Here is a 23,303-nt window from a genome sequence, read left to right on the forward strand (position 1 = left end):
GTCCGCCTTATCCATGTGTCAACATGTCCTCTACTCGCTCCTGAACTCTGTTTTTGTGCATTTTCCCTTGTCTCTTATCCCTCCCCATTCTATCTTGCCTCATTGCGCGTGTGTATCGACATACATTTCTCTGTATCATATATAATCTTTTTTTTTCGTTGCTGTGTTGCTCACTTTCGCTGGAGACATCATCGCGAGTGCGCCTTCGAGGAATACAGCAGCAGAGAAGGAGAAAGACAACAAAGCATGGAATATGCGAAACGGGTGACTTTCCGTCCTGCTTTCGCACAACCTCTCCCCCGCACACATATATACATACGCACGTGCAGGACTCCGCTCGCACGGAAAACAGCCATATCATAATAAGCGGAACAAAACCGGGTAAGAGACAAAGTAGAACGAAAAAGAGAGGCAGAGGGAGGAGGAGGGACGATGCATGGGCACGTGTGAGCAGATACACATATATAGATCGATGTGTGCATGTATATATATCGAGAGAGAGATCGACACGCATGTGTATCTCTGTGTATAAGAGATTCACTAGCACACGTCAGACTCCTCCTGCCCGCAATAAAAAGCCAAACGACGGAGAACCAATGAGGCGGTGAGGGAGTGAGGGTTGGCAGTGGTACAAAGAGAATAGTACGGCAGAGCTCACATGGGCAAAAAAAAAAGGTAGCTCAAATGCCATCCGGCCACCGACGACTACCAGTTGCCCCCCCCTCCTTCCCTCCCCTCCCCGTGCGGCATTCCGCACTTTCAGTCTGCTCTTGGGGTGGGGGAGGGAGGGGGAGACAAGATCCAAGCGTATGAGACGGATCTGCAGGCATCCTGGACGGAGCGCCACCACCACCAAAAAAAAGAACCAGCACACACGCACAGAGATGCGCGGCCAAGAGCCACGGCGCTTGGAGAAGTGAAGAAAAGGAAAGTCCTTCGCCCCAAACAAGAAAGCAAACACAGGCGCAGCCCGCTTACTACACAAGAAAACAAAATGCGAAGAGGTGCTGCGCGGCTTTTCGCGCCCCACTTCGAGACGGCACAACGATCCTCGCAAGCATCGATCGCAGCACAATCAAAAAGCACTCGTTAGAAAAAGAGAGGGAGCACATACGCCGGGAGCAAACACAACTCAGCACACACTCAGTGAGCGCCTGCCAACTGCGTTGCTCTCGTACCTGAACAAAACCCCCTACATCTTCGCGCTCGCAGCGTCCTTGGCAGCCATGTAGCGCACCAGGTCCACCACGCGGTGCGAGTAGCCCCACTCGTTGTCATACCACGACACGATCTTGAAGAACCGCCTCTCGCCGGGTAGGTTGTTCTGCAGTGTCGCCTTGGAGTCGTAGACCGAGCTGCGGTTGTCGTTGATGAAGTCAGAGCTGACGAGTTCGTCGTCGGTGAAGCCGAGAATGCCCTTCATGTACGTCTGCGCCGCCTTCTTGATGGCCTTGTCTATCTCCTGGATCGACGTGTCGCGCGTCGCGCGGAACGTCAGGTCCACGACGGACACGTCCGGCGTCGGTACGCGGAAGGACATGCCGGTCAGCTTGCCCTTGGTCGACGGGATCACCATGCCCACAGCCTTGGCGGCGCCGGTCGTACTCGGGATGATGTTCATGGCCGCCGCGCGGCCGCCGCGCCAGTCCTTCAGCGACACGCCGTCCACCGTCTTCTGCGTCGCCGTGTAGGAGTGGATGGTGGTCATCAGACCAGTCTCGATGCCGAAGTTCTCCTTTGTCAGCACATGCACGATGGGGGCCAGGCAGTTGGTCGTGCACGACGCGTTCGACACCACGTGGTGCGTCGTCGGCGAGTACTCGTGCTGGTTCACGCCCATCACGATTGTCTTGGCGCCGCCAGACGCCGGAGCGCTGATCACGACCTTCTTCGCGCCACCCTTGATGTGGCCCTCGGCCTGCAGCTTGTCCGTGAACAGGCCAGTAGACTCAATCACGTAGTCCACGCCGAGCTTGCCCCACGGCAAATCCGCGGGGTTGCGCTGCGCCTTCACGCACTTGATGTGGTGGCCGTTCACCACAAGCACATCCGCCGTCTTCACGGACGGACTGCTCTTCACAGCCTCCACCGTGTACTTCGGGCGGCCGTGCACCGTGTCGTGCTTCATCTGGTACGCGAAGTAGTCAGCATTCGTGCTCATGTCCACCACGGCGACGACGTCGATCTCGGTGCCGATAAGGCCCTGGTCACAGATGGCCTGGAACACCATGCGGCCAATGCGGCCGAAGCCGTTGATGCCGACCTTGATGGGAGCCATTTTGTGGTAAGAGAGAGAGTGAGGGATGTTAGTTCGGTTGTGTTGAGAGAGAGAGAGAGCTTGTGTGCGATCGCGGTGCGTGCGGCGCCGTGACGGGGAGAGGGAGGGAGGGCGGAGGCGGAGGAGGAGTGGAAAGAGGACCGGAGAGGCTGGTGAACGGGTGCCCGCCTAACATAGCGCGGAAAGCGGAAGGGGTCACTTATGAGTGAAAGGTAGTGCCTACCCTTCGGCGACCGACCTTCTGACGCCTTCCCAGTCGCGCTGTGCCTGAGGGCAGACTCGTGTGCCCATATGTTCGTGTGCTTGGTTGCATGCTTGATACGCTCATGAGATTCGAAGCACCTACACCTCACCGGCAGCGCCGCCTCGGTCATATCAATCGCCGCTCCGTACCCACGACAGCGCGTGCGTGTGCCGTTGCATTGCGCCGCGCTGCACCGGGTGCGTGAGAAAATAGAAAATGAATGCACCGACGCCCTCGCACGCACGCGCCAGCGTGCGTGCGGCGCTGGGAGCTGCTGAAGGATCCACTTAGCAAAAAGGAAAAATATGGGAAAGAGGGAAAAAGCACGTTTTCCTTTTTTTAGCTGCTCACGGGGAGACCGACATGGCATGACAGCCCGCTGGTCACACGCTAGCACATAGCTCGTGCCACGCGCTTGTGGGAGCACCGAGTCCCACACTGCCGCTGTCGGGGTTGGGGGAAGGGCTGTGTGCACGGCTTACATCTTCGCGCTCGCAGCGTCCTTGGCAGCCATGTAGCGCACCAGGTCCACCACGCGGTGCGAGTAGCCCCACTCGTTGTCATACCACGACACGATCTTGAAGAACCGCCTCTCGCCGGGTAGGTTGTTCTGCAGTGTCGCCTTGGAGTCGTAGACCGAGCTGCGGTTGTCGTTGATGAAGTCAGAGCTGACGAGTTCGTCGTCGGTGAAGCCGAGAATGCCCTTCATGTACGTCTGCGCCGCCTTCTTGATGGCCTTGTCTATCTCCTGGATCGACGTGTCGCGCGTCGCGCGGAACGTCAGGTCCACGACGGACACGTCCGGCGTCGGTACGCGGAAGGACATGCCGGTCAGCTTGCCCTTGGTCGACGGGATCACCATGCCCACAGCCTTGGCGGCGCCGGTCGTACTCGGGATGATGTTCATGGCCGCCGCGCGGCCGCCGCGCCAGTCCTTCAGCGACACGCCGTCCACCGTCTTCTGCGTCGCCGTGTAGGAGTGGATGGTGGTCATCAGACCAGTCTCGATGCCGAAGTTCTCCTTTGTCAGCACATGCACGATGGGGGCCAGGCAGTTGGTCGTGCACGACGCGTTCGACACCACGTGGTGCGTCGTCGGCGAGTACTCGTGCTGGTTCACGCCCATCACGATTGTCTTGGCGCCGCCAGACGCCGGAGCGCTGATCACGACCTTCTTCGCGCCACCCTTGATGTGGCCCTCGGCCTGCAGCTTGTCCGTGAACAGGCCAGTAGACTCAATCACGTAGTCCACGCCGAGCTTGCCCCACGGCAAATCCGCGGGGTTGCGCTGCGCCTTCACGCACTTGATGTGGTGGCCGTTCACCACAAGCACATCCGCCGTCTTCACGGACGGACTGCTCTTCACAGCCTCCACCGTGTACTTCGGGCGGCCGTGCACCGTGTCGTGCTTCATCTGGTACGCGAAGTAGTCAGCATTCGTGCTCATGTCCACCACGGCGACGACGTCGATCTCGGTGCCGATAAGGCCCTGGTCACAGATGGCCTGGAACACCATGCGGCCAATGCGGCCGAAGCCGTTGATGCCGACCTTGATGGGAGCCATTTTGTGGTAAGAGAGAGAGTGAGGGATGTTAGTTCGGTTGTGTTGAGAGAGAGAGAGAGCTTGTGTGCGATCGCGGTGCGTGCGGCGCCGTGACGGGGAGAGGGAGGGAGGGCGGAGGCGGAGGAGGAGTGGAAAGAGGACCGGAGAGGCTGGTGAACGGGTGCCCGCCTAACATAGCGCGGAAAGCGGAAGGGGCCATGTACGCGTGTTGCATTCATGGTATGCTCAGGCTTCAGTGCTGCTGTTTTGCTCTTTATGGTTGTACAGTGTGCGGCAGCCAGGGGGCGGCTCTGATGAGGTAATGTAGGGTGTGTCTCATTGTGGTTCGTGCGTTGCCCCTTGTGCTGACTTGAGTGTGCCGTTCGACGCGCTTCTCCTGCTCGCTTCAGGAGTAGACGTGAGGTTTATCGCTTTCTGTGATGCGTGCTCGACTTGCCGTCATTGCGGAGAAACCGAAATGGGTTTTCATGTCATTGTTCTCTGCCATAAACCTCCCCACACGCCCACATCCATTCCTCTGCACAGACGCACGCAGCGTCCACACACACACACACATGCACAACACAACACAGAAAGACATACTGGAGGCCATCGCCCCTCCCCCTTTCAACGGATTTGCTGTGCACACGTAACGACAGTGAAGCCCAATGGTGGCCTTTGCACACCCCAAGATGAAACAAACAAACACAAAAAGGAAGTTGTGATGCGTCAGAGTTTTGCCTGCTAAAGAGGAGCGAAGAGACGCTGTCACCTGAGGTGCATCCGCTGCGAGAGAGCTTAAGCAGGGTGGATGCACTTGCTTGGTAAAGCTGTAGAGGCTCGGAAAGCGGGATTCAGGCACCCCTACGCTTGGCTCTCTGCGAGGTACGTCCAAGCTTTCCAAAACGCTACGGACCCGCGTTTCAATGTGGCTCGCTTGTAGCTAACCTCTTGCGGGTAGAAAACGTCGCGCATCCATGATTGCATCACTGCATGGACGTAGCTTCCGCGGCACAGCCGATACGCGGCGTTTTCAAGTATCACGGCACGTGCCACGAAGAGCGGATTGACTGTCCCAAACTCCTCCGTGACAGCGAGGGTGTTGGGCCCCAACTCTGCCACGGGACGTATACTGCCGGCGGCGAGATTGTACCCCGCGCTGGGGCCGCTTGTGGCGGTTTGGCTATTGTCGATGCGCGCCCCAGGGAATACTTTGCGGCATTTTTCAGCTTCTTGGCTGCTTTTCATCATCATCGTATCCACTCCGGTGGGACCGAGACCGGTATGCACGTCAAGATAGACTGCTTCGGTCGCTCCGGTGGCGACCGCGTGCTTTTTGAGCACCTCACGCAACACTGAAATGCTTTTCTGCTCTCTGTCGCCACCGTAGTTGATGCCTGCAGGATCGTGGTACTGGCCGGTAACGAAGGCGCGCTTCAGCTTGACGAATCCGTGGCGCGCCAGCGTCTTGGCGGCAACGTAGAGGAGCACGTAGCGGTCAATGAAGCGCGGCGGTGTCTGTGGCACGAGTAACGGTCGGAGATCTTCATAGCCTGCGATATTCGCGTCCCGCGCCTTCACCTCAGCCCACTCCTCGGTGGAAAGATAGTTGCGATTGAGATCGACGTTCTCCTCGTTGAAACGGCGGAAGTGGGCCATGCCGTGCGGATTCACGGCGTGCACAAAGAGAATGGACGGACCAGAGAGAGCAGTCTCGTTCCACTCTTGCAGCAGCTTCACTTGGATGGCGCTGCCCGTGAAGCCCTCAACCCCGTGGGTGCCACTGGTGTGCACCAGCAGCTTGTCCTTCCGCTTACCGGCAAAGAAGGCGGTGTCCATGTAGTATTCCTCGTTACCCCTCTTGGTGATGAGATGATGCTCAATCTGCGCGTGGGCAGCCTCAGCGGCGGCAAGGAACCGCTCCCGCGCCAGCTGATAGGAGGAGGAATAGTAAACCTCTGGACACTCTATTGCATTTGTGTAGTTGCCTGGGCACAGCATCGTCTCCTGAAGGGGTACCAGGTCGATAAACAACAGCCCCGTGATGATCACGAGAAACGCGGAGAGAATGAACTCGCACGATACAGCCATTATTCTAGTATGCGTGTGTGTGAGTGTGTGTCTGTGTTTGGACGCAATGATGCGCGTGACAGCGTGGAAGGCACGAAAAAAAAAAACGCGGCGGCCGTACAAGCACACCCAAACGAGGATCAGCAGGCCAAAGGCACCCAGCCAGTTATAAACCCGGAGGCGGTCCCGCAGCAACAAGCGAGTAGGAAAAAGGAGAGAGGAGAAGCGATTTGGTACGACTGCGCATGCAGGAGATGCATGCACGACGCGATCAGAGATCCATGAAGGGTCACACGAGAGGCGAAAAGAAAAGCGAGGGGGATGAGCAGGCCCCTGCTACCACCACCGCTGTGCATAAGAAATGATTTCCGCTCACACGCGGACAGCATTTTCTTCGCTGTGGCCCTTCAGGGCTTTGCCTTTCAGTTTCTCTATTGGTGGCTCTGGCTGTGCCCATCATACACCGCGACCCACGCGCCTCCGTCACGTAGGAGGCTTTGCAAAAGAGAGAGAGAGAGTGGCGTAGACAGAAAGAGACAGAACCAGGAAGCAGTGCAACCCCCACCCCCGAAAAAAGGAAGAAACACGTCTTCCCGCCAGCCTCTGATCACCCCGACGACGCTCATGGGGCGCTCTTTCGTGGGGTGTGCATGTCTGTGCCAGACGAGGCGCAGGGAGAGTCCCCTCGCTCACAGGTAGGGGATGTCGTGGTGAAAGCGAAGTGTCATGACTCCGGCTCGCATACTCAGCTGCTTAGTGGCGCGCAGCAGCTCCGTCTGCGTTGCCTCCACAATGTGCATCAGCTGCACCTCCAGCACGTGACAGCGGTCCTTGGCGAGGGCCTCGTCGGTGCTCATGGCCAGGAAGCGCTGAAGCACTGCAGCGATGGCGGTGAAGAGTGGTTCCGGCAGTACCAGCGCTAAGGCGGCGAGGTGCTCATGGATGATGGAGAAAAACGTTCGACGTGCGTGTGCGGGGCACTCCTGTAGATCGCGGAGCGCACACCGCAAGTAGTGCAAATGAAGCAGTACGCGCACTTCGGGGTATCGGGCACTTAAGCTGTCAGCGCTGCTGGTTTCGTCGACCGATGAAACTAGAGACGCCGATGGCGACGGCGTCGTGGGGGGCATCAGCGCCGCATCCAAGACAACCTCGGCGGAGCGGGCCATAGAGCTCTGGGCCGCGCTCAGGGCAATGAAAGAGAGCAAGGGACGATCGTCCGGCCTAAAGTCCTTGACAGTGCTGATGGAGGACGAGTGACGTGGCGTCCCGCCGGCATGCGGGGGAGGAGAAAGGGTAGTCATCTGATGCGCTGGGAGCCGGTGCCAAAAAAAAAAAACAGGAAAAAGAAAAATAGTTTGAGGGGCAGTGGAGGTAGGCGAGAAAGGGCGCAAAGACAAAGAAGCTCGTAAACATTTACAACGGCGTGGCTGAGCTTGACGGAAGGGAAGGGGGCGGTTGGCGCGGCACCGGCAGGTCCGCATCGCCTCCGTCCGCCCGCCCGCCCACTCCTCCGCGACTGCCACTTGCACCCATCACAAGGCGTCACGCTATTCGCAGACACTCCCTACTCCGCTGCGCCCATGTGTAGAGGTTCGAGCATTTTCTTTTTCGCTCGGCTTTCAGTGCTCTGACTGGCAACGTGCACAGTGGTCGCTGAGCACGTGAAGTCGCGAAGGTGAAAGCAAGAGAGCGGGAGACAGCGTGCAAGACGGCCCGTCTGCTTCCGTTTCCCATTGCTGCTGCTACTTGTGTCTGTGTGTGTGTGTGTGATATCTACTCGAGTGTCCTTCGACTCCTCTGCCTCTATCTTCTCTTTCAGGTGCACTCTAGTCTGCGCCGAGGTCTTGCAGGAGGCGCCAAGCCGGATGCTCAGCCCGAAACGCGTAGAGCGCTTCACCGCGCAACCCGCACGCTATCAGATCCAATTTGAGAGCCTGCTTGAGGTCCTCGGCGGCCTGCGGCACCTGATGCAGCTGCAGCCGTGACGTGCCGCGGCTGTAGTAGCTGCTCGCTGTGGATGGCACCTCTGGTGCTAGCCGGATGGCCCGCGTGAAGTCGTCGGCAGCGGCGTTGTACTTGCCGCACTTTTCAAAGCTGATTCCGCGGTTGTACAGCGCATGGGCGTTGACGGGGTCGGTGGCAAGGACCTCGGTGTAGTCTCGGACCGCATCCTCAAAGAGGTTCAAGCGTGCAAAGCAGTAGGCGCGGTTGTTGAGCACCTTCGTCGCCACGCCTGGATGTTCGCGCAACGCCCTTGTGTAGTCCTCGATAGCCGCCTCATACCGGCCCAGCTTTCGAAAGGCAAAGGCGCGGTTGGTATATGCCGTGTGACTGTGCGGAGCAAGCTTGATGGAGGCGCTGTAGTCGGCAATCGCCAGCTCCAGCTCGCCCATGTTGCGATAAGTGTAGCCGCGATTGTGCAGCCAGACGGGATTACGCTGGTCGAGGCGGATCGCCTCGGTGAAATCCGCCAAGGCTTTGTCGTACTGCTGCAGCTGATCGTACACGAGGCCACGGGCGTTGAGCGCGAAGGTCAGCTTTGGGCTGAGCCGCAGAGCACAATTGAAGTTTTCGACAGCCGCCTCCAGCCTCCCCAGCTTCGCCAGCGCTGCACCGCGATTGTGGTATGCGTTTGCGTTGCCGCTGTCGATCTGCAGCGCAGCTGCGTAGTCTGCCACCGCCTCCTCGTAGCGGCCAAGCTTACTGAAGCAGTAGGCCCTGTTGTAGTGCGACTTGAAGTGCTTCGGGTCCAACGAGATGGCGGTGGTGTAGTCGGCGATGGCGGCCGCGTAGGCACCCTGCTTCCGCTGTGTAAATCCGCGGTTGTGGAAGAAGTCGGGGTGGCGGTCGTCAAGCTCGATGGCGCGGGTGAAGGCCTGCATCGCGCGCGCGTGGCGACCCTTGTGATCGTAGCTGATGCCTAGGTTGTAGTGCGTAAACGGGTTGCGTGGGTCAAGATCCAAGGCGGCAGTATAGTCTTCGATGGCGCGCGTGTAGTTCTTCAGCTTGTCCTCGCAGAAGGCCCGGTTGAATAGTGCCTTGAAGTGCGTCGGCGAAAGCTCCAGCGCCCGTGTGTACATGTGGATGGCTGCCTCGAGCTCGCCGCGCCGGCGATGCTCTAGCCCACGCTGGTAAAAGTAATGCGCATTGAGGAGAAGCTGCCCAGCCGTTGCCAAGCGGGCGGCGGCGCAGCTGCCCTTACTCTGCTGCCAAGTCTCTGCCTCCAGCACGTCGTCCGGCAGCCACTCCTCGCCCTCGCTGTTGCTGGAGCTCAGTATACACGTCGGGTCCATCGCGGCGAGCATGCCGTGCCCATTCTCGGGGTTCTCGTGGCGGGTACTGTAGGAGGCGGCGATCTCGTGCGTTCGAGCCGCGCTCACGTCCTCGACCGTCTCGTCCACTTCCATAACGCTGCCGTCCAGCAACGATTCGGTGCTGGAAGAGACGCTGGTCAAGTTATCGTGGCTGTGGTCTGAGAAGCCCTGCGAGATTCGGCGGCCGAGAATCGCTGAGAGGGTCGTCGCGCCGGCGCCCGCGGCAGGCATCGTGTACTCTGACAAGGACACCGTCGCCACAGCGCTGTCCGAGGCCTCATTCATGGGCATACACCGACTACTGCTCGCCATGGCGCCGCGTGTGGAGACCGGTGAGCATGGGGCTGACTGCTCTGGCGCGAGAGGCCCGTCAGTGAGCTGCGCCTTTTCTGATGCAGGTGTTGGCACGTGCTGCCGCAGCGGCGAGACTGCGTTGGAGGGCGGTCGGACGGCAATGCTGCAAAGCGGGAGAGGGCTCAGCCTTGGCCGCGACGACGCGAATCGCATACGTCGTGGTTGTTGCTGCGCCGAACAGCAGCGACGCTCTCGGTACCGGCGAAGGTTCTCCTTCTCTCTTCCCACCTCGTCCAGCTGCAGCGCCGCTTCGTAGTCAGCGATGGCGTTGAAGAAATCATCGAGTTGCGCGTGACACGCGGCCCGCTCGTAGTGGGCCCGCCGATGACCTGGCTTACGCTGCAGCACCTCCGTGAAATCGGCTACGGCATCCTTTACTTGTGACAGGCGAGCGCGGCAGACACCTCGGTAGAAGAGAGCCTCTGTGAGGCTGTCAGCTGCCGCACCTGCGCTGATGCCGTGTGCAGTACGATCAATTTCCTGGATCCAGTCATCCAAGTCCGCGCAAGCCGACGCGTAGTCATGTAACTGCACATACGCCTTGGCTCGAAGTAGTCGAGTGAGGCGCGTCTCGGCCCCTCGCTTCAGCAGATCGGTGTAGTGCGCGACAACGTCCACTGGTGGCAAGCACGGGTTGTAGTGAGAGACAGGGACGCGGGAGGAGGTAGTGGCGCCGGTCAAGGACGACGTGCTCGTGTGCATCCCGACTCCGTGGTGGCCACCATCAAGGGGGGAATACAAGCAAAGGCGAGAGAGACAAAAGCACAGGAAAGAAGCGCATGCGAAGATGGGTGGGCGACAGAAGAAGCGGAAACACGCAATAGATTCCCACCACGCCCACCCACCCACACGAGCGCGCTACGGATGGTGCTGCTGGCGGCCGCACTTGACAGACCGCACGGCTCACTCTCGCTTTCCTTCCCTACAGAAACAGTTCCGCTTTGAAAAACAATACGCAAGACTGAGCAAGAGAGCCACCGCAGGCAAGAAGGACGATACGGAAGTGCTCGGTGGTGACGGCGAGCTGTGCGAATGGACAAGGGAGAGAGGCCGAGGCAAGAGACAAGGAGGTGCCCACCTCTCACTGGCCACAAATGGGAAGCAGCTGACAAAACTAAAGCAGAGGAAGGGAAGGAAGAGAGATGGTGTCGACCGTGATGGTGACTGAAATGCCGCGCAAGGTGTCACCGCCTCAATGAGGCAAAAAGCGATAACACGTAGGCACGCAAACGGAGAAGTACGCAGAGATGGATGCAAGGATGTCTCACTCCCTTCTGAAGGATGCGGCTTTGGCCCAGGGATGCGAAAACGAGATACCTTTCCTCTCTGCCTCCTCCCGGCGCGTGTGCTCGTGCGGAAGAAGGGGTACGGGGGGGGGAGCACTCCTGACAACCAAGGGCGCACCTCGTTTGTGCGCCCCACAGCAAGCCGTCGAGGAGCTGGAAGAGTTGAGGCGCGAGGAGAGGGTTGTGCGGGTGGGCAACGATACACGAAGGCGTGACGGCCTCTTTGTCTTTTTTTTTCGTGGTTGCGCGGCGCTTCGTATGTGGGTTATGTAGGTGATGGCCAAAAGAAGTGCCGATGTGCACGCACATCATCATATCGCCCGTGAACGCACAGTAGATGAGGAAAACTGGAGAATGATATACAAAAAGAAAAACGAAATAAAGGAGGTCAATGGAAAGAACACAAGAGCGTGCATGCGCCATAAGAGCATAGAAGGGAGGAAACCGGTGTAGCGAAGCGTCCAGAAAGTAATGCAGTGCGCACTTGTCCATCGACCCAGCCAGCCACCAACGTCATCGCTCGTGATGTGCAGAGGCAGACGGACAAAGAAGGTGCCGCTATGGTGCCTGTGTGTCATTATGCGAGGAGATGCAGCAGTGCTGCGGCTGCCCATCACCGCTGCCGCCTGTGCAAACACAGTGTAGTCGTTTGTTTCTTTCAGAGTTCGGTGCGGTTGTCAACAAACACCATCACCGAAAAAACGGAAGCTGCTCTCCGAGAGAAGATGGGTCGGCGCCGATAGATACCACGGGTATCCGTTACTCAATCCCTCACCGTGTCGACGGGGCGGCGTTTGCGAGCTGCACCATGCGCGAGCTGTTCGCCTCCCGCCCTCCAACGTGGTCAATCACCGATTTATCTGTAGTAATGCCGCTATCGTAGCCAACGGAGACGACAGAGCTGCCGCGCACAAAGAGAACGGCAGCGTAGCACTCACGGGCGGTTTCATGCACCCCGTCGCGATTGCGGCGGCGCTTGAGAATGCGCTGACGCTCCACATCGGTGAGGATGAGATTTCCGCAGCTGCTCAGCGAAACGAGGCGGCCGGTCAGGACGCTCGCGTCATCCAGCGTCACCTTCACGCGGTTACCGACGTACATGACGAGGTTCCGTTTCTCGACGGCCACCACCGCACTCGACGCAGCGGTTGTAATCATGGTGCTTATTCTTTCCCCCCTTTCTTGAGTGTGTTGGTGTGTGGGTTCTCTCGTGGCGCCAAAGCAAGGCAGTGATGGGCCTTCGATGGGCTCTTGATGCGTTGTTTCCTTCGACCGCACAATCACGCAAACACGGTAGTGATAGAGCTCCCGGCAACCGTGGAGCAAGCTGCGGGGAGGATAGGGGGAGGACCTGAGCCGTAAGAGGGGGTGCCGCCTGACCATGACCCGTGCACACCACACGCAGACAATGGCACAAAAGGAGAGTGCGAGCGCAGCATTGGAAGAAGAGGAAGAAGATTGCATGTCGGGCCAGGAAACAGAAAATCCGATCGGGCGGTGGCGCGAAGAGGAAAGGGAGGCGCAACATACGCACTCGCTCTTTATGTGCGTGCATGCCACCTCTCTTTGTGCGCCCAATCGGCCGGCACCGAGAGGATGACATGCACTGCGCATGCGTGTACAAAACGCGCGCGATCGATGCAGTTGAGTGGGCACGTTGCCTTTGTGTGTGTGTGTGTGTTTCTTTTTTTTGTCTCTCCGTCTTTTTTTTCCATTCGGTCGCGCCTTTTAACCATTTCTTTCATTCGGCGTGCTTGTTGTCGCCGTACGTTGCGCTCGTGCGCACTTCCACTTCCCTCCCCCTCCCCAAGCACACAAATCGGCGCGGTGGGGCGGAGCAGCAGAAGATGGAAGCAGAGAAACAAAGAGCGACAGCGAAGGAGGTGGCACGGGAGCAGAGGAGACAGACAAATGAACATACAAACCGATGAACATGGGCAGGGGGTGGGTGGGCGCGCGAGAGAGTAAGGCAGCAACACAGATACCGGACAAACGAGCAGTTGTTTTGCTTGTCTCGTTCCGCATTGGCGGCAGCTGCGTCCTCTCATTCACCATCGCCCATGCGCAGAACATTATGAGAGAGCTTGGCAGACGGAAGAGACTGAGGTGTGCATTGTTGTGTGTGTGTGTGCATGGATGTACATACATGAGGGTATGGGTGTGTATGCATACATGTGTATGTGCTTAGAGGTTTATGCGTGTATGTACGTCTATGTTGCAAAGAAGCATGCGCCGCGGAGACACAAACGAGGAAAGCAGGAGTGGCCCTCCACGTGCACAGGCAAGAGAAAAGAAAGGACGGCAGCTGGGCGACGCAGAAAGGCAGGAAGGGGAGGGGGAGCAAAGTGCGGGAGTGCGCATCTACTAATCGTCTCCCCGATCCAAGGGTCAAGGGGGGAGGGAAGACCGCCCGTTGCGTGAGCCGCCAAAGGTACCAAAAACGGTGTCACGAGAGAGAGGGAAGGAGGTTACGCGGCCGCCAGCGAGAAACCTCTTGGGCGTTTGAAGCAGAAAGGGGGTAAGGGGACAGGGGGCGTCGGGATTCGTTTTCTCTTGCTTCTCCTTCTGTGACGTGTCCTTTCTGCTTGCGTTTACTTACCGCTGCCGTGGCAGGGATGGAAGAAAGGGAGGGAGTGGCTTAAACGAGAGAAGCAAGAACCGAACGCCCACACCCACACACACAAACACGATCTCGTCAGCGGCAGCGGACGACTCGTTTTACAGTCACCGCCGTCAGCATGAAACCACTGAAAGGCAGCAGAAAAGGCAGCAAGCGCCGCGGTTACTTTTTGATCTTGGAGGCTGGCGCATCCCTCTTGCTGCTGCTGCCCTTGCTGTTGCGGGTGCGCGCAGAGGCCGACGGGGATGGCGATGTAGCACTTTGCAGCTCTAACTCGTCCGTGTGGCGGCGCTGACGCGGGGCGAGGAAGGCCTGTCCGCTTTCCATCGCGATATCCTCCAGACGCTTTGGCGGGGCCGGTGGGAAGATGCTCTTCTCCTTGCCGGCCTGCTTCCGTTTCGCCTCCTTCATCCGCTCCTTCTTCATCTTGCGCACGGCCTTCTGCTTCTCCTTGTTCGGCTGCGTCTTCTTGTAGACGGGAATGAAACGGGACCAGTCCTCGTGCTTCATGTCCTCGCGCTTGCTCAGCTCGCGCTTGATCAACAGCTGTTTCAGGCCATAGATGGGGTGAATGTTATTCATGCAGTCCTCGACGATGCTCCGGACCATCTGCGTCCCCTTCACGGGGCCCATCACCGCAACCGTTTTACCCTGCACGAGGACGTAGCATCCGGTTAGAATTTCTAGTGCTTTCAGGGTCTGCGCCTGTGGTCCGATCAAGCGATCGCGTCGCTTCACAAAGCGCCGCACGCTGCCGCCCTTGACGGAGATGTTGATAATATCACACGTGATGTCGGTCTGAAAGATCTTCTGCGCCTGGGCAAGAGGGACGTTACGGGCAAGCAGCTTGATGAAGTCGCGGGCGTCGATGATCGCGTACGGGTCCCAGGTGCGGCGTGTCGTCGCCACCGTCATGCTGCCCTCCAGCAGATCGAGCTTGCCGACGAGCTGATGCTGCCCGAGCAGCTCCTCCACCGCGGGCCAGATGCTCTTGATATAGCTCTCCAAGTAGGACGGGAAGAGTGTGGCAAACGTTGTTTCATCCACGCAGCACGCGCCCCCCGGCACGTCTTCCTGCGTCAGCTCCGGCACAAAGAACTTAGAGTTGCTGTTTGTTGCAGCGGCCATGATGAGGCGAGAGTGGTAGCTAGCCTTCGAACGAAAGAAAAGGGGGAGAGAGAAAGAGAAAGAGGGCGTCTACACCGGTGGGATGGGTTGAGGGGCGTGTGCGAGCTCGTGAAGCACGTCCGCTCTGCACGCACGCGAGCGGCAGCTGATGGCTGTGCAGAAGGAAATCAACACACACACAAACGCACACCCAAAGGGAAGAAAGCAAGATGGGAAAGCGTGCGCGGGTGTGTGGTGTTTTGGTTGTAACGTCAATACACGCGCACACGCGTGTGTGTGTGTGTGTGCGTGGACACTGGTGCAGGGGAGGTAGCGCGTTGTACGCTGTATCTATATTTATATATTCCCATAAGCACATGCGGTGATCGTGTGAGAGCGCGTTGTCGAATCACAATGTCGGAGAGGGAGAGAGGAGGGGCAGGTGAGCATCGAGATGGGCAGCAACGTGGATGACAGCGAATGGGGAAAAGCAAGAGAGAGGCAGGGGAGGGGCAGTTAAAAGGTAGCCGCCTCACTCCTCTCCAAGTCGCAGTTGTGCATGACCTCTGCAGGCGAGCATCACAGAAGTTAGCGAGTGTAAAACTGTCGCGAGGGCGGCCGCCACCCGAGTTCCCCACCCCTAGCGAATACTCTCCGTTGTGTGTAATGGGGGGAGGGGCAGGGCTTTGCTTGGCTACAGAGACGTGCCCCTCCGCCGGCAAGGACAACGCTACCGTAGACACAGAAGAGATCGACTCGCACGTACTCCGTCGCGTTCCCCCCTCCCTTTTCCCACTTATGCAAGAGTGACAGCAAGACGGCTGCTGTGATGGTCTCTCCTTCACCTCTCCGGTTTCGTTCATGAAACAGAGAGAGAAAGACAACTTCGACCAGTGGCACCCAACATGTAGCAGGACAGCGACGGTGGATTAGGCAGTCACAAGGATGCGCCTCCGGGGTCGGCGTAGAAGACAAGGGTGTGCTGCGTGCAAGCACGCGCACGCGCACGTTCACACCGGGAAATTCATAAGATGACTAACACGCTTGAACAGCATGACTAGGCAAGGCCTAACCCTCACCCCCGAGATGGTTACATAGAGCCCCCATACGCGCAACTGGCGGCGGCGGCGTTCGGGGGGGGGGGAGAGGAGGGGAGAGGGGAGTTCTGTGCATTCTCCTCTGCTCGCGCGTGTTTGCCCCACCCGGCTGAGCCTCGTCACTCAAACTCCCACCCGCCCTGCTCCGTCGCTTTTAAAATGCGGGCAGGGACGATCACCTCATTCTCAGCCGGCTCTACTACCTGATCATCATCTAAGGGCACGGCGTAGTCGCCGGCCGGTGAGGCCACGTGCACCGAGTTGAAAGGACGCTGCAGCAAACCCGCCAAGGTCTTACGCACATCGCCGTAGCGGCCGCCCTTCGGACAAGCGACAAACACAACCGTATTTTTGCTCTCGCACCGCACGGAGCAGGCAAAGTCCTGAAACAGCTTCGTTTGATCCATCCTTCTTTATCGGGTGTGCGTATGCGTGTGGGTGGAATATATGAAAAGAAGCAGAGCGAGACTCGCGCGCGTGTGCGCGGGGTGCCCGTCGCTGTGTGTTTGTGTGTTTTTGGCACTGCACGCTTGTGTGTCTCCGAAGATGGCTATCGATCACCACACAGTCTAGTTCACTCGCGACTAAGAACGCCGTGGTGACCACATGCACACACGAGTAGGAAAGGCAAGCGAGAAGCAACGCAGCTTCCATGGAGACGCAGCGAGAGACACCGAGAGCCAGGGGAGGTTGCGACGTATTCACGCCAGTGGAGTGCATGAAAGCGGGAAAAAAAAATGCTTCCTCAGCCTCAAGCGATGAAGGGGAGGAGAGAGGGAGATGCAGCAGAACTCGACCGCAAAGCCATCCCTCCTTCCTCAGACTCGATACAGCTGTGTGCGCAGGGCACGCTTCCTTTTTCATGCACGCCATGCGTCACGACTCTGGAGCACTCACACACTCAGTGCACTCGCTCTCTTGTTTTCCAGTGCGACCATCGCGCACTCTTCTCAACGAGCGGTTTTTCTTTTTTTCTTCCGTCTGTGAATTTATGCAAAGCAGGCCATTGGCAAACACGGGGGGGGGGAGCATTGCACACACACACACACGCAAGCAACCTCACCCTCCCGCAGACACACAAACTCGTCACGCCGGTGAATGCACGGGATCCGGCGTACCCATGACACCCTCACACAAATCCGGAAAGCCCCCCCTCCTCCTCCTCCTCCCACCTCCCTCCTACGAAATAGAAAGATAAACAGAACGGGAGGGACATGCAAAGTACCGTCCTCAAACACCTGCACGAGGGGACAGAGGGGCCACAGGGCCATACTCGAGGAGCGCACCCCTACCATCGCGGTCACTGCCATTGCTGTCACAACACCCAGCACTACCCACGGCGACACCACAGCATCGGCATGGCTCGCACGCAGAACTGCTTCACTGGTTGCACACATGCAGATCTGGTTTTCGACGACGAACAAGAAAAAGGGCAAGGGCACGCCAACGAGGAAGAGAGCCGGCAGATGCTTAATAATGAGGATAGTTGCATCCGGAGTGGTGGGAGGTAGCAGCGCACATGCTCCCGAATCAGCAGAAAAACACAAAACAGGAAAAGGAATCAGAGAGTGGCGTCCGAGCAACTAAGAGAACGATCCTGCGGCATGATGAGAGGCGGAGGACGTGGGGAAAACAAACGAGAAGGGGGAGGGTAAGCCACAGGCCAGGGAGACGTGGAAGGGAGGAGAGGGAGAGAGGCTTTGGTGATACGACACACACACACACAAAAGGAAGAAGAAACATACTTGCACGCACACGTGCTCTGCACGAGCAAGAACATGACGCGCGCGTACGCGGTCCCTTTTTTTCTTGTGCAGATCCCTATCCCTCCTCTCCAAGGCGATCCCAACCCGAGCATACGTGCAAAACAAGAAAAAAGAGGCCGAGCTGAGACGCTGAGCGTCTTCAAGGGGAGGTGGCTCCTCTCAAGGCGGTGCCCTCGTGGCCAGTCTTGGACTCAGCCGAACGAGTTGGACTAGACGTGGAGAGAAAGGGCGTGGAAGCAAAGAGCTGGTCGCCGGCTAGCGGCATAAAGGACCGCGGCAGCGGCGTCGGTTTCGCGAGCGACAGGCCGTGCCGAGCAGCCGGAATAAGGGTGCCGATGGTGGCAGTCTGGTCTTGCGCATCGTCCTTCTGCACATCTTGGGGGCCCGCCCCACCGAGCCGGCTCGTGCTTACCGACACCGGTACAACGCGTTTTGTGGCCTGCAGGACCTTCATGCCTTCCACAAGCTCCACCATCTTGCGCTGGCGGCGCAGGTACTGCTCCGACAATGTTGCCGGCGCCACCGGGTCGGCGTTGTAGAGTATCGCCAGCACGTCATTCAGCGTCAGAAGGCCAGCCATGGCCCCGGAGGGGTCGTAGATAATTGCCATATTGGACGGCCCATTGCGAAAGGCGAGATAGGCATCGTAGAGGGACGCCTCCTGAGAAAGCCTCAGGACTTCGCGGAGGGAGTAGTCGCTCACCAGTGGCGGTGGGTCTGGATGAGAAAAACAGAGCGACACGAGCGAGTTTACGATGAGGACGCCAATGATGTGCCGGCGATCCTCACCAAAGTACACTGGCACACGGCTGTAGCCGGTGGTCAAGATGCACAGAATCGTTTCTCGATCGAGGCTGTCGTGGGAGGACAGCATGAAGGCGTCCTCCGCTTTTGTGCGCAGATGCTGCTGCACCGTGTCGGTCGAGAGCAGCATAGCCGCCTGCAACATCTTCACCTCCGAATCACGCAGCTGGCCCGGCGAACTCTTTTCCTTGGCGGTCTGCGCGCTCTCGCCGCCGCCATCGCCATCGCCCACTCGCACAGATGTGACCTCCATCATTGTGCTCTCCTCTTCGTTTTCGCCCAGCCGCGGACCGACAATCAAGGCGGCCAAATCCTCGCGGTCGAGCGGCTCCTCGCTGTGCCCCAGCACGCGGTCAAGCACCTTGCCCATCGGATAGCTTACTGGCGCTGTCACGATAATAGCGAACCAGATAGCGTGAATGAAGTAGGAGCACACCGGAATAGCCCAGCGGACAAAGACAGCGAGCGGCAGGACCTCGCCGGCGAAGAGGACAGCCGTGATGGACACGATGAGGGCGGTGATCTCGTCGAACATCGTCTCCAGGAGAATCGGCAGCGTCATGACGAATACGGCGTTCATCAAGACGAGCGCCACGAGAGTCCAGTGCTGCAATTTCAGCACAGCGAGCAGCGACTTGGCCTGCTGGCGCTCCTTAGGTGTGCCAGTGGTGCTGAGGACGCGGAGGAAGAGGCGGTCAATCGAAAAGAGCGCGATTTGGAGGCCGACAAAGAAGCCGGCACTCGCCACGCACACCACCGCCGCGACGCTGTACCAGAACATTTGCGTGCTACTCAGGCTCTCCTCCCCATGCCCGTCGGAGTGAGAGCTTTCCATGGCTCACACGCACGTTAGTGATACAGGTGTATGAGCCTGCCGCTGACCGCGTGCGTGTAGGAATAAGTGGAAGAGAAAGAGTGAAATGTACAGAAGGAAATCGACTCGCTCTGTCTTCTGCCTGATGTGCGCCGCTTGATGGATATACTTTTCCTCTTGCCTGCAGTACTGCTGCCGTTATGATTTCGCAGCCAGTCAAACCCTCAAAATCGACATGCACAAATCGAGCAGAGGGGCTTCAGCGGACCCACGCCCGACTCAGAGGCACAAAGAAACGCCGCGTCTCGCTGCGTGAATGTGTGTGTGTGTGTGTCTGTGTATGCCTATGCTGCTGTGAGACGATATTCATGCATTGCACCACGCAGCTGCCGGCTTCTCGGCTTCGGTGCGCTCGCACGACGGGATCACTGAGGCACCACACCGCTACTGCCCAAAAGGGGTAGTGGTAGTGGCAACACGGTAGGAACTTCAGCGGCGCAAGACACAGAATAGCCCGTGGGGGAGGGGGGGCCCTCGACAGCGGGGGAAGTTCAGGGACGAACGCGTGCGTTTCTACGGCACACGAAACACACTCGTGCACGCGCTTTCTCGGCGTGAGCTCCTGGCTGCAAAGTCTTTCTGCCGCCAGTGAGATCACGTAGGCTGCGGCGCGCGTGCGTACGCCGTTAGCGTACACTGCAGGAGGCTGCAAAAAAAAAAGCAACCACGCAAGGCTAATCTAGTCGCATCGATGGCAGTGGCCCTGTACGTCAGCGAAACGGAAGAAAAGGCGGAAGCGATGAGCCCGAGAGCGGCAAACCAGCGAGGAGGTGTGGAGCGTCAATCGAAGCAACGAAATAAAAAAAGAATCTCTGGAAGAGAATGCGCTGTATCGCAATACGCCAGCTCGCGCACAGAGAGACGAAAAAAGGGGCTGGGCGAATAGAATCCGCACCCAGACACACACACACACAGCACACATGCCGCCGTAACCGCCAAGCAAGCGCCGGCATGAGAAGAGGAGGAGATGGAAAACAGAAGAGATGACGAACAGAAAAGGCGAAGCTGGCATGGAGTCGCGCCGCGAGGGCGCTTGCTGAGCTCCTTCGCGCGCGCACTTGACAAGCACGGTACATCCTCCTTGATGCGCCTAGACCGGAGAGTAGGGACAGTAATGGAGGGCCGTTCTGCACCACTGCACAAAAGCAAGTGGAGAAGGTGCATCATGTATGATGAGGAAACGCACATCAGTCCCTCGGACTCGCATTCAGCTCCCAAAGCACGACGCACAGTTCACAAGCGCGCGCGCACCGACACATACGCACGTCTGTTCCATCTTTTTTGTTGCAAGGGTTCATGTTGTTGTGCGTATCTTACCTTTTAGTCCCACCACTTGCTTTCTTTTTCCTTTCTTCTCTGTTCTCTTGCCCTGGCGCCTCGCTGCAATCTGCGATGGCGGAAGAGCGCGACAAGAGCACTGGTGCATCAACGCAGAGGGACACAAAATACACGCACAGACACGGATTCACGACAGCCATGTACCAACAGACAAAACAGAACGTCACCGTTGCAGCAAGCCCCAGCAACTGCCCTAGCACCACACCAGATGAACTTACTTACACTTTGATTTAACAGTGAACCCGCCCACCAAAAAAAAAAACAAATACAGCCGGGTGGAAGGCATTGACCAACACAGAACAAGGAAAATAGAACGTGGCTGGGTGTTGCAGGACTTCATCCGACAGCATGCAGCCACGTTACTCTACTCGTCGTCCTTGTCATCGCCGTCGTCGCCGTCCTCCTCCGAGTCGTCCTCGTCGCTTTCGTCGTCGTCCTCCTCCTCCTCGACGACGATCAGCTCTGACTTGTCACCAGGCTTCATGAGGATCGACGGGCAGATCGAATGGCCCTCGATGAAGGGTCGCATGATGTGGTCCACGATGGCCCACATGTTCGACACGTCAATACCGAACTGTGTGGCGAGCGACGCGGGCGAGTAGGTCTGCACGGAGAGCACCTCGTGCTGCTTGTGGTCGAACACGCGCTGGCCCTTCTCCATTCTTTCCTCGCAGGTCACGAAACCGATTTTCATCAGCTTTGCGTCCGACAGTAGCGACAGCGCCGTCCAGCGAGCGATCTTGCAGCCGTTGTGCGCGTACTCGATGGGCAGGAAGGAGGCGGCGTTCTTCAGCAGGCCCTCGCGGCGCCACGACGAGTCCTTCTCGCTGACGACGCACTGCTCCAGCAGCGCGAAGCAGCGGACGCGGTCGTTCGTGCGCGGCATCAGTGCATCCACTTCGCAGCGCACGACGATGTCGTAGCGGTCCGGCGTGCCGTCGTGCATGATGTAGCGGCGGTAGCTGTACATGCGCGGCTGCTTGCGGGAGAAGGGGCTGCGGTTCGTCTTGATTTGTGCAAAGCTCTTCGCGCACGAGGCGCGCGCGAAGCAGTCGTACACCTTGGTCGACTCCTCGCCCAGGGAAGAGATGCGCTCGGCACGGTTGTCGGCGCCCTCGGACGGGCGAATCTCATGCCCGGCCGTCTCGCTCACCCACTGCTTTTCAATGTTGCTGTCCTCGCCCTTGACCAGGATCCAGATGTTGTTGTAGTTGAGCACGCGAATGTGCCACGGGTAAGAGGAGCGGGTGCACACCATCAGCAGTGACAGAATCTCATCCGTGACAACCACGAGCGGGTAGCGCTGCGCCTCGCCCATGATCTTGCGCAGCTCCGGATCCTCCGTGGTGAGCCCACGCATAAAGTAGTCCTCCTCGTACTTGGATTCGTCGAGCGGCAGCGGGCGTGCGCACGTGGCTGCCTCGATGCCGGTGTTGTAGATCGGTGGGGTACCATAGAGGCCGAGCTCGATCACCTTGGGTAGCGCGCTCATGCGGAGTTTCGTCATATCCGTCTGCTTCATCACGTGCTGCACCACAGCCATCGCAGAGGCGTTGTAAGTGTTTGGCAGCTCCGTCACCTTGCGGCGGTTGCGGCGCTGGTTGTTGTTGCGGCTGTCCTTGCCGCCCTTCTTGCCGGCCGCCAACTTCGCGTTACGCGGGCCGTTGTTGCGCGGGTTGAACATGACTGTCTTCTCGCGCTCCGTGCGCAACGCGTTGAGACGGGCGTTGTCCTCCACCTGCTTGAACGCCTTGCGCTTGTTGGCCGCCACGGCTTCGTCGTCGCTATCGCTGTCGCTCACATCCGCCTCTTTCTTGTAGGTGAACCAGTCCAGCGCCTCCAGCGGGTCCGCCTTGGAGTAGAGCTCGAAGGGGGCGCCGTCGTCCAGCTTCATCTCCCCCTCGGGAGGACCCCAGGAGAACTGGGGGTTGATGTACAGCTCGGGAAGCTCAAAAGACATTTTCTCTTCCGCTTAGGACGGTGCAAGCTATGCGCGCGTGCGTGTGTCCGTGCAAGCAGAAGCAGAACTGAGGAGGGGAGGGACGAAGCGCGGCGTGTGTGTATGTGTGTTATTTCACTTGGATGCGTGAAATAAAAGGGGGAAGATGGGGCTACTGCGGTTGTGCGTCCGTGCGTGGAGGTCGATGCAGGACAGAGGGGTATAGAGGGGGTGGCGGTGGTGCGCAGGGATGGTCAAGAGGAGGGTGGCAAGCGGACAGGTATGGACAGCGTTTTCGCACGAAGGGGGGATGCTGCCGTCTCTTCAGCTCGCAGGGTTGAATGACGATTATATGGAAGAAGAGGGGTGGGTGGAGAGGAGGAAGGGGCTGCGTGGCATATCCTTGCGCAGGAGCCCCCCCCCGATCACAACTGGAGAGGGCGGAAAAGAGTAGGAAGGCAGCGGTTCTCTGAAGAAAACACTCTTTTCGAGCCTATACCCACCCACCCCCTCTGAGCACGGCCGCCCCACCAGCGAAGAAGGTGAGCCGTGATAGCGGCGTATGACCAGGGCGCGACGAAACCGTGCCGATTACTTCTTGTTTCGCTTTCGAGGATGGCGATGGTAAGAACACCACAAGAGATAAAGAAGAGTGAAAAGCACGTT

At 58.4% G+C, this 23,303-nt stretch overlaps 10 protein-coding genes across 10 annotated transcripts; all 10 read right to left on the reverse strand.

Moving 5' to 3' along the window:
- Positions 1-1,192: 1,192 nt before the first annotated feature.
- On the reverse strand, positions 1,193-2,278 carry LINJ_30_2990 (glyceraldehyde 3-phosphate dehydrogenase,glycosomal; the record flags this gene model as incomplete). The annotated part of the gene is made up of 1 exon (XM_001467108.1): positions 1,193-2,278. The coding sequence occupies one exon, from the start codon at positions 2,276-2,278 to the stop codon at positions 1,193-1,195; it is 1,086 nt and encodes a 361-aa protein (XP_001467145.1).
- A 722-nt stretch (positions 2,279-3,000) lies between these two features.
- LINJ_30_3000 (glyceraldehyde 3-phosphate dehydrogenase,glycosomal) lies at positions 3,001-4,086 on the reverse strand (the record flags this gene model as incomplete). The annotated part of the gene is made up of 1 exon (XM_001467109.1): positions 3,001-4,086. The coding sequence occupies one exon, from the start codon at positions 4,084-4,086 to the stop codon at positions 3,001-3,003; it is 1,086 nt and encodes a 361-aa protein (XP_001467146.1).
- Positions 4,087-4,929: 843 nt separating this feature from the next.
- Positions 4,930-6,156, reverse strand: LINJ_30_3010 (conserved hypothetical protein; the record flags this gene model as incomplete). Its single annotated transcript, XM_001467110.1, has 1 exon — positions 4,930-6,156. The coding sequence occupies one exon, from the start codon at positions 6,154-6,156 to the stop codon at positions 4,930-4,932; it is 1,227 nt and encodes a 408-aa protein (XP_001467147.1).
- A 668-nt stretch (positions 6,157-6,824) lies between these two features.
- Positions 6,825-7,439, reverse strand: LINJ_30_3020 (conserved hypothetical protein; the record flags this gene model as incomplete). Its single annotated transcript, XM_001467111.2, has 1 exon — positions 6,825-7,439. One exon carries the CDS (start codon positions 7,437-7,439, stop codon positions 6,825-6,827), a length of 615 nt encoding a protein of 204 aa, XP_001467148.2.
- A 525-nt stretch (positions 7,440-7,964) lies between these two features.
- LINJ_30_3030 (conserved hypothetical protein) lies at positions 7,965-10,508 on the reverse strand (the record flags this gene model as incomplete). Its single annotated transcript, XM_001467112.1, has 1 exon — positions 7,965-10,508. One exon carries the CDS (start codon positions 10,506-10,508, stop codon positions 7,965-7,967), a length of 2,544 nt encoding a protein of 847 aa, XP_001467149.1.
- A 1,355-nt stretch (positions 10,509-11,863) lies between these two features.
- LINJ_30_3040 (putative Lsm5p) lies at positions 11,864-12,250 on the reverse strand (the record flags this gene model as incomplete). Its single annotated transcript, XM_001467113.1, has 1 exon — positions 11,864-12,250. One exon carries the CDS (start codon positions 12,248-12,250, stop codon positions 11,864-11,866), a length of 387 nt encoding a protein of 128 aa, XP_001467150.1.
- A 1,624-nt stretch (positions 12,251-13,874) lies between these two features.
- On the reverse strand, positions 13,875-14,840 carry LINJ_30_3050 (conserved hypothetical protein; the record flags this gene model as incomplete). The annotated part of the gene is made up of 1 exon (XM_001467114.1): positions 13,875-14,840. The coding sequence occupies one exon, from the start codon at positions 14,838-14,840 to the stop codon at positions 13,875-13,877; it is 966 nt and encodes a 321-aa protein (XP_001467151.1).
- Positions 14,841-16,035: 1,195 nt separating this feature from the next.
- Positions 16,036-16,323, reverse strand: LINJ_30_3060 (conserved hypothetical protein; the record flags this gene model as incomplete). Its single annotated transcript, XM_001467115.1, has 1 exon — positions 16,036-16,323. One exon carries the CDS (start codon positions 16,321-16,323, stop codon positions 16,036-16,038), a length of 288 nt encoding a protein of 95 aa, XP_001467152.1.
- A 1,498-nt stretch (positions 16,324-17,821) lies between these two features.
- Positions 17,822-19,321, reverse strand: LINJ_30_3070 (conserved hypothetical protein; the record flags this gene model as incomplete). The annotated part of the gene is made up of 1 exon (XM_001467116.1): positions 17,822-19,321. The coding sequence occupies one exon, from the start codon at positions 19,319-19,321 to the stop codon at positions 17,822-17,824; it is 1,500 nt and encodes a 499-aa protein (XP_001467153.1).
- A 1,741-nt stretch (positions 19,322-21,062) lies between these two features.
- LINJ_30_3080 (eukaryotic translation initiation factor 3 subunit 7-like protein) lies at positions 21,063-22,658 on the reverse strand (the record flags this gene model as incomplete). Its single annotated transcript, XM_001467117.1, has 1 exon — positions 21,063-22,658. The coding sequence occupies one exon, from the start codon at positions 22,656-22,658 to the stop codon at positions 21,063-21,065; it is 1,596 nt and encodes a 531-aa protein (XP_001467154.1).
- Positions 22,659-23,303: the final 645 nt, after the last annotated feature.

Source organism: Leishmania infantum, chromosome 30, assembly GCF_000002875.2.
Source record: "Leishmania infantum JPCM5 genome chromosome 30".
NCBI classification, from domain to species: domain Eukaryota; phylum Euglenozoa; class Kinetoplastea; order Trypanosomatida; family Trypanosomatidae; genus Leishmania; species Leishmania infantum.